General features: G+C 39.0%; 1 protein-coding gene across 2 annotated transcripts; it reads right to left on the reverse strand.

Moving 5' to 3' along the window:
* Positions 1-3691: 3691 nt before the first annotated feature.
* LOC126055157 (uncharacterized) lies at positions 3692-8335 on the reverse strand. Of its 2 annotated transcripts, XM_049843141.2 has the most exons (3): positions 8003-8335; positions 6589-7528; positions 3692-4762 (listed from the first exon to the last, which is right to left on the reverse strand). In XM_049843141.2, exons 1-2 carry the CDS (start codon positions 8118-8120, stop codon positions 6594-6596), a joined length of 1053 nt encoding a protein of 350 aa, XP_049699098.2. In that variant the 5' UTR covers positions 8121-8335; the 3' UTR covers positions 3692-4762; positions 6589-6593. The 2 variants fall into 2 exon arrangements, with proteins under 2 accessions (XP_049699098.2, XP_049699094.2); XM_049843137.2 differs by having other exon boundaries at positions 3692-7528.
* Positions 8336-9382: the final 1047 nt, after the last annotated feature.

Raw genomic sequence — 9382 nt, forward strand, 5'->3', positions numbered from 1 at the left:
CGAGGTCTTAAGGTCTTGTAATCACTGATTTTTAAACAACCTAGTCTCTTGGGAAACTCCGTAGACCTCTGAAGATCTATGAATCTGAGAGTTCAAATAGCGTGTTTTCGTCCCACAGACATTTTATTAAATAAACTTGCCTGCACCGAGATTTTCTGGCATCTACAGCACTTTCCTGCTTAAATCATAACAATAATTGGCTATGTGCTCATGTCCTAAGAAACATACGTTTGGCCAATAATTTTGAATTCTTGACTATTTCAGCTAAATCATCGTTTAGTAACCCGATACCTATGGAGTTATCAAGAGCTTCAACGCGGCAGTAATTTGACTTTTTAGATAGCTTTAACTCTGCTCATCATTTTTCATGTGGTTAATTTTAACATTTATCACAAAATTTGGTATTTTTTAAATGTCAAAGTCCGATAGGAGACGAGTTGTGATCGGCACTGCTTATTGTATATTGATTTTGTCGCCGCCCAAAGCACTGATACTCCTCTAAATAGTGTTTAATTATGAAAAAGCGATGTTTGAAAACACATGGGTACAATATCTAAACAATAGAACGCTTTACACTAAAATACCGAAACTCTTAACATTGCCATCAACCATCAGTATAGCCCATTTAGAGCAGGTGAAAATTTTATCAAATGCGCATAGTTTTTCAAAAATGTTTTGATCTAACAAAAAGGTACATTAATCATTAATTAAAACTGCATTATCATTTTTCTGGAAATCACTTCAAAAACTTTTCAAACCACCGACGAACTTTCTGCCAGCAATTAGTCCATAAAATTAAATTAAAAATTTAAAAAAACCCCCGACCCAAAAAAAGTCCGCAATAATTATGACAAAAGGTTAAAAACGCTAAACCCTATAAAAAGCAAAAAATAACTTTTAACACTACGTAAACTAAATTTTGTCGTGTCGGGGGACCGCTCTAATTCATTACTTTAGATACGTGTTTTTTTTTTAAACGAATGTTGTAATTAGTTAGGTATCATTTGATTTATGTAAGTATTTATGAAGGTAAAAAGCGGTCCCCCGACACGTCAAAATTTAGTTTACGTAGTGTTAAAAGTTATTTTTTGCTTTTTATAGGGTTTAGCGTTTTTAACCTTTTGTCATAATTATTGCGGACTTTTTTTGGGTCGGGGGTTTTTTTAAATTTTTAATTTAATTTTATTTCATGCTTTTTAAAGGAGCTCCTTAATTTTTCCTTCTTTCATTTAATTTATTTTATCTTAACATGGGGTCGCTATATGCGATCTCGGCCAAAGGAAGCTGTTTAACAATCCTCATGACAAACTGGCTCTAGGAGAATTGCACAAATTGAGAAACAATAAAGATTAACCTTTGGACATTCTAGATTTTCAGCAAAAATATAAATCGGTTTATCCGTTTCATTCCGGCATTTCAGGGTTTCATCCGCCACATCCCATTTCCAGCATCAGGTTCTCGTCAATTAGAAACATGAAGAGAACTCGTCAAGACAAATTCAACGAGCCCAAACTCGATGGGTTTACTAAAAGGCAGTTCAGGGTTACGTCTCCTACCTTCGTGCCCTAACAGCAGACCAGCTCAGTGGTTCCAAAAGACATTAGTGTTTCAAATTTCAGATCCCACATATACTTGCAAGTAAACTGAGCGTGTAACATTCCTATCACATCTAGCAAACGAGCTGATGACCTTGAAGACCTGAACCGATTTCCACTAAACATAGCTAAGAACACTCCCGACTGACATACCTATTAAACAAAAAAAACCGCATTTCAATCGGATCATCCGTTTGGGAGCTACGATGCCACATACACACACACACACACACACACACACACACAGACACGTCAAACTTATAACACCCCGTCGTTTTTGCGTCGGGGGTTAAAAACAAGGTTTAACTAATTTCTTAGCAATTGTACAAAATTCAAAATTAGAATACACTCTCACGCATGCTTGGCTAACCTTTTTGATGCTAGAAACATACGTCAATCATTAAAACCCTTTGAAATACACGTAAAATCCTGAAAACTAAGATTCCGCATAGGTGCCCGCTTTTTTTGCAAAAGAGTGTATATTATATGATCAAACGAACTTCCAAGTGAAGTTCGATCATTATTATATGAGTCGCTTCATTCGAAGATATATTAACCATGTAGTCCCCCTTTCCTTGCGCTAGCAACTCCGCACGTCTTTTAGATTCTAAATTTACCCGCTTTTTTTTTACCACTTCTCTGACATAACCTGCCTTGCCGTGTTAGTCGTTTGTAACATCATTCCTTTTAGAGATATAAGGTTCTGGCAAATCTCTTTAGGGTTTTAACAGGTGGGTTGGGAAAATGATATATCTTCGAATGAAGCGACTCATATAATAATGATCGAACTTCACTTGGAAGTTCGTTTGATCATATATTATATTTCGTCGCTTCATTCTTCAGATATATTAACCATGTAGATGTTAAGAGACGATATGAGATTTGCATGTATGGTTGGAATGAAATGCAGATTATTTTAGGAATCATTATTTATTTATTAACACATTCACTGCGTTACGGCAAGTATTTGGCCGTATTTGACTCTCAGCCAGTGCGGTAGCTCGTTGTCCTTGTTTTGCGTACTGTGCGGGGGCGATTTATCTAAGTTCCCTTGCGCGTAGGAATGAGATAGTGATATTTTCAATATTGTTGCTTTTAATATAATAATATTGTACACTAACAATATACGGCAAAATAGTTGCCGTAACGCACAGTAAAATAATTATTTTCATTCAGTGCGGTACGGCGAATATCTTGCCGTACCCCCCCAACCCCGCACCACACTGCATGCGTCCGCGCGGCGGTTCAGTGTGCGCTAGTGCTGGCCGTAAGCAAGACGTAACAATATTTTTTGTGAAAAATATTACGCGGTTCTGCTACAATGAGACGTTCACATAAAAAACTGGATTTGAGTAGAGAGAGAGAGGGGAAATCGTCATCTTGATGCCAAAGATGTCAAGTGTGAAAATAATTCAGTGGAATAACTACCTACTTACTAAGTTTCATACACGTCCTTTAATAGTTTTTAGTTTTTTTTTAAATTGGTCTGTTGGCGTAGTGGTTGTGGGTTCGATTCCCACTCAAATCAAACATTCTTTGTCTAGTTGTCTTGGTCTGGGTGTATTTTCTAACTATACTATGCATTATATGTATTTGGGACTAGGTGGCGCTATAGTGTGATTGTGGTAGAATATAAATACATATTTATACATATTATATAATTAGGTTACATAATTATGTTGATTTATATAATAATATAACACTGATAAATATGAATATTTTATCTACAATAAAAAAATATTTTTAAACTATCGACTATCATTCCAGAAGTAAACCCCATCCCTAGCATTTTTTCACTTCTACGCTGTACGGCATATATATTGCCGCGAATGAAAGATTTTGAAAAATCTCTGTATCTTTCAAAGTATAACAGAGAACCCGGGGCGACTGCAGCTAGGTGTATACAAGGATATAGTCTATCGATTTGTTGATAAAAACCATTGATATAGGTGGTTTCCACGTCTGTATAGGCTTTGAAAGTCAGGTTCTGGTACGGCAAAATAGAAGCCGTAACGCATATCAGGAAATATAGATACGGGCAGCATTTGTCTCGTATCGCACTAGTAGAAAGTTTAGATTTAACGCTGCCGCAGTGAATGTGTTAAACAAAAATATTTTTTCTTAAACAAATATAATTATAATTGTATCACAATATAATCAGTCTAGAGACATACTGACTCTGCAAACTCTGCTTCATTAATTATGTTCAGCTTATAGAACTTGGCGAACGTATGTGAGCGGCTAGTCCACCCCGCGGTTCTGCGTATTGTGTCGATGCACACTCCCGCTGAACTAGCGGACGAGGTCGAAGCGTGTCGTGTACTGTGTGCACTGAATATCGATGTATCTACACCGCTTTCTGACAACACTAACTTTATCCAACGGCTAATAGTTTGGGCCGTGGCCGCCCTGTTGGGTTTTTTAATTGTTAATATTAAATTATCAGAGTTTTTATTCCGGAGAGTTTTCGTAGCGTATATGTAATCTGAAAGTACAGTGGCCGGGCAAATATTTGTATTGTCTACAAAGTAGGGAAGAAAAAGTACGGGCTGTTCCCTACCTGGAGCAGAAGTCTTGATAATATCTGTTATTATTATTTTAATTCCAGTGGATGATATATTTATATTTTCAAGCTTAATAAGGGAAAGAGTTTGGACTCTTTGTGCCGTACATAAAGCAAGTAGTATAACTAATTTTTTAGTTAACCGGTATAAGTCCAAGTCCCTATTCGGGTACCAATTAGAAACATGGTTAAGTACTAGTTGTGGGTCCCATGTGTGTGTATATTTAGGTTTACTAGGTTTAAGCTTATATGCTCCCTTTAACAATCGTTTTACACATTCGTCAGAACCTACATTATTGCCCAATAATAACGAGAGTGCAGATCTGTGTGAGTTTAGGGATCCGTAGGAGGCACCCTTGTTAAACTGTTCCGTTAGGAAAGAAATAACTTTTGCCACTGTACCCTCGAATGGATTAATATTGTTAATATTGCAAAACTGCCACCAGGCTTTGTATGAGACACTATATTGTTTTTTAGTGTTATCAGAGAGCGATGCTAGCATGAGATCTATCGATTCTATGGGGATATTACGTCCGAGGAACGACTGCCGGAGAGTATCGCTGCAGCCAGCGTAAGTTGACTGTGTAGTGGGTGGTATATGTTCCTGGAAGGGGAAACAAGTAAGTTTTTATTGGGTGGAAAATATATGATTTCAGAGGAAATTAAATCTCTTAGCATGGGAAACCAAGGTTGTGATGGCCACCATGGGAACACTAGTATGCCACGCGCCTCGTCCTGTATAATCTTATAAAGGCATTTCGGTATTAATGAGAATGGGGGAAAAGCGTAGAAGAACATACGTTTCCAGTCGATAGTGAATGCATCGACAAAAGACGCGTCTGGGTCAGGAAACCAGGATGCATATACATGGCATTTGGCATTAGTGCGAGAGGCGAATAGGTCAATTACGGGCTGACCCAGTTTGACAATGATAGTTTGGAATGCGTGGTTTGCTAAACTCCATTCTATATCCGGATTAATTCTTCTTGACTCGATATCGGCTTCAATATTATGCTTAGTGTTAATATAAGATGCAAACAGCCATATGTCTCGCTCCTCGCACCATTGCCAAATTTGGGAAGCAAGATTATTTAAGTGAGGGTATTGAATTCCTCCCATTCTATTAATATAACTTATTGCTGTATTATTGTCCACCCTCAACAAAATAGAGCAGTTACAGAGTTGCTTAGCAAACGTTTTTAATGCTAGAAAAACAGCTAACAATTCTAAATAATTTATGTGACAATCCCTTTCGGTTTCCTTCCATGATCCGTGGGCGCGGTTTCCATTACAAAAGGCTCCCCAGCCTGTCTTAGAGGCATCAGAAAATATTTCTATTTTGAAATCTGGATTTTTTATGAAATTCGTACATATGTATATATTTTGAGCCCACCAGTTTAAGTCATTAATAATTGTATTGTACTGTTGTAAGTTTACTTTTGCGTTATAGTTATTATTAAATCTTTTCAAGAGAAGGTATTTTACGCGTTCTAAGGCTTTGGTATATAGCCACCCGTATTTAACAGCGGGGCACGCTGCGGTAAGAACACCGATTAAGTGAGCAAATTCTCTAATAGTGCAAGAGGGTCGACTGGTAAACTTTTTAGCTAGCTGCGCGATGATATGTCGTTTTTCTTTAGGCAAGGAAACAGAAAGGTTTGTTGTATTGTAAATAAAGCCAAGAAATTTGCATTGTTGTTGGGGTATTAAAGAGCTTTTATCGTAGTTAATTATGAATCCGAGACACTTTAATGTTTGCAATGTCTCATTAACGTTACTAAGACACTCGGTGTAGGATTTACCAATACATAATATATCGTCAAGATATATAACGGATTTATATCCGCGGTATCTAAGATATGATATAACCTGTTTCATTATCTTTGTAAAAACTCTAGGTGCGATGGAAAGACCGTAGGGCATAGCATTAAATTCGTACGTTATTGTATCACCGTTATCATTTTCGAATTGAAATCGAAGGTATTTACGGAATGACTTTTGAATCGGTACTAATAAATAGGCTTCTTTAAGGTCAATAGTAGCCAGAAATCCGTTTTTTGGAATAAGTTTAGATGCGGTCCTATGATCTTCCATTTTAAAATGTGATTTTTTAACAAACTTATTAAATGGTTTGAGGTTTAAGATAAACCTCTTACCGCCATTTGGTTTAGTTGCTAGAAATATGCGGGATATGAACTGGTCTCTTACGGGTTCACAAATGCTGACGGCACCTAAGTCTAACAGCTTTTTAATAGCGATCGCCATGTCGTGTTTGTCTTGTTTAGACCAACATGTGTTTGTTACAATGTGAGGTTGTACTCTCTCAGACCAGGGGATATCTACGCCTTCACTAACCCACTTAAGGACAGTTTTGTTATCGGTTATTTTAAGCCAACAATTATAATAAAATTGTATTCTCCCTGCATGTACCTCGGTTATCGACGTCGTGTTGAAGCACGTGGCTTGTGGCTGTACCTGGCCCGACTGGTCGTTGCCGCTGCCGATGTCGTCGGGGGAGTTCGGTAGTTGATCCGATTCTGACCTCCTCGCCCCCCTCCCCTGTTTGACTGGGAGCGAGAAGGTCCCGACCAGTTTCCCTGGTAGCTGGACCGTGGAACCGTGGGCTGTATCTTGGAAGCTGAAGGCTTTGAAGCAGGCGAAGGTTTTTTGATTAGATCACCTTGTTTTACAATAGCCTTTGAGGCCTTTATTTTTTCCGAAAGGTCGTTGCCGAACAGAGTACTGTCCCGTTCGGAGCGATCGAGGAATTGTAAAAAGGATTTGTCCAGGCAGGGAGTTATGAATTTAACTCTAGCCTCTGTATTTTGGTGATGCAGATCGGATAGAATACGGCATCCGTCACTGATATACTTGATAGCCTCTATTCTGCTGTCACTATTAACCAGCAAGTGTAACCCTCGGTTAATTGCAGTAATGCCTACTCCCAGCTGTTGTTGGGTAGCGGTCATTTTCTTATCTCGGAATCTACTAGACTCTGGTATAGCCGCTGAAACTTCGAGGTTCAGTGCTGGCGCTTGAAGTAAAGAGCAATTTTCCGGGATAGGATAATTCGCCATAAGCGCCTCTCGACACTCCTTAGTCATGCCTTTCTTCAATAAAGGCAGCCATAATTTTGCGAGATTCTCGTGAATTTTTGCGCCAAACTCCGGGGTTTCATCCGTAATCTCGCCTAGTGCCGCTAGAATATTCGGGTCCAGGTCCAGAACTGCGAGCGGCGCTGGTTCAGCTTCTGCGAGAGGCAAGTCGGTGGGGGCCTCGGAGGCCGGCGCCGCGTCGCTCGGTGGGTCCATTGGCGCATCTGGTTCACAGTCGATCACTTCGTCGTTCGGATTCTCCAGTTCTCTCGGACCTGACAACGATATTTTGTTTGTTACAAGAGTGACTTTTATCAGTAGCGGGTAGATGAGAAAAAAGCCATGTGCTTGTTGTAATAAAAAGCTTCTAGTACATACGTTATAACGCAATTACTAGGTCCTAAGAACTGTGTTTGTTCGATATAACCGTCGTGTTATCATCTCGGATAACCTCCAGGTACGATTAACCATTGTGTTGCCATCGCGGACAACCTCCCGGTATGTGTAAGCCATCGTGGTACCATCTCGGGCACCCTCCCGGCGTGTATAACCATCGTGTTACCATCGCGGGCAACCTCCCGGAATTTTAATGCCATCGTGTTACCATCTCGGGCAACCTCCCGGCGCGTATAACCATCGTGTTACCATCGCGGGCAACCTCCCGGTATAATAGTTATGTTACGTACACAAATACGTATAGGAAAGTTTAACACTTTAAGCACCAAGTATTGAAGATATTTAGTACTTACTTGTATTTTGTTCCGAATCTGATGAGGAGACAGCACGAATACGACGACGTTTTCCCTCTAATTTTCTTATTTTTTCCTTGTATCTTTCGATCTTGTCTTCCACTTTACGTTTCGGCATGATAACGAACTTATAGAAAATACTTTTGAAAAAAGACGTCCGTCTGTTGCGGCGCACGAAAAAGGAATGATGTTACAAACGACTAACACGGCAAGGCAGGTTATGTCAGAGAAGTGGTAAAAAAAAGCGGGTAAATTTAAAATCTAAAAGACGTGCGGAGTTGCTAGCGCAAGGAAAGGGGGACTACATGGTTAATATATCTGAAGAATGAAGCGACGAAATATAATCTGGAGCCAACTGACACTTACTGATCATTCCCGAAAGAGAAGAGTATCTATGGAGTTTCTTGCTCGTTCTTCTATATGAGACCCATACCTTAGAACCGTGCAACTAGTTTGACGTGTCAAAGTAACTTTGAAAGGCCTATTTGAAATAGAAAATGAGTTCGTGATTACTTAATAGTTTGTGTATTATGTCATATTTAGTGACAAAAGGCAACTATGTACTTAACAAAATTGTGGAAAATTCCAGTATCCAGTACACCACTGACAGAAAAAGCGCGGTTCAGTTACAAGTGGGTGTCAAAAACGCATCAGAAAGATATCTATTTCATGACATGTGAGCATAGCACGGCTTTTTGTGAAATACTATCGGGGCTAACGCAACATTTTGTAACGGATTTTTTGCCTAGTGCCAACGTCAGCCACGGTACGGATTTGAAACTGATCAATCCCAAAATTGGCAACGCAAAACTATTTTGGGATACCATGTTTTTCGAATTTGACATTCTCTGTTCATAGAAAAATATAGGTTTGTGTAAGCACTTAATAATTACTTGAGGGACTTATTATGTCATAATGTTTTATAGAACAGAGAAAGACAATTTCTTGTTTTACAATTACTTAAGTGTTTCCTAGAAACTTCAGGGTTTTTTCTTGAAATAATACAACCCCTACTGTGAGTAAACCGTACTCTTCCGTATAAACAAACAAAGAGAGAGAAAAAGCATTATGTATTAGCAAAAACCACGTTAAACTTAAAGACAATTTCTATCAGTCAACTTCATTAAAGCCATGGTAATAAACTTACTTGCAAAAAATCTTGGAGCATTCAAAAAAGACCGCGTTCGAAAATATAATCGCTCCGCCCACCACGCTATCCAGACCTGTACAACGCAAGCTATATCCCATGGACCTTTGTTCGCGTCAAAGCGAATGAATATTTGAAGGTAGCACTCAAATTCAGTTCGACCACATGCGTGCCAGCCTTTATTGTATGTTTGTAAGTACCTACGGAAGTTTGCATGCCTGTGTACGGACGTT

Source organism: Helicoverpa armigera, chromosome 12 (assembly GCF_030705265.1).
Source record: "Helicoverpa armigera isolate CAAS_96S chromosome 12, ASM3070526v1, whole genome shotgun sequence".
NCBI classification, from domain to species: Eukaryota; Metazoa; Arthropoda; class Insecta; order Lepidoptera; family Noctuidae; genus Helicoverpa; species Helicoverpa armigera.

Bases quoted from the DNA above. Each gene is read 5' to 3' on its own strand.
- LOC126055157 (XM_049843141.2), bottom strand. From the start codon at position 8,120: ATGCCGAAACGTAAAGTGGAAGACAAGATCGAAAGATACAAGGAAAAA. The intron at 7,529-8,002 runs GTAAGTACTAAA...TATCGTTGTCAG, and splicing joins AGATTCGGAACAAAATACAA to GTCCGAGAGAACTGGAGAAT.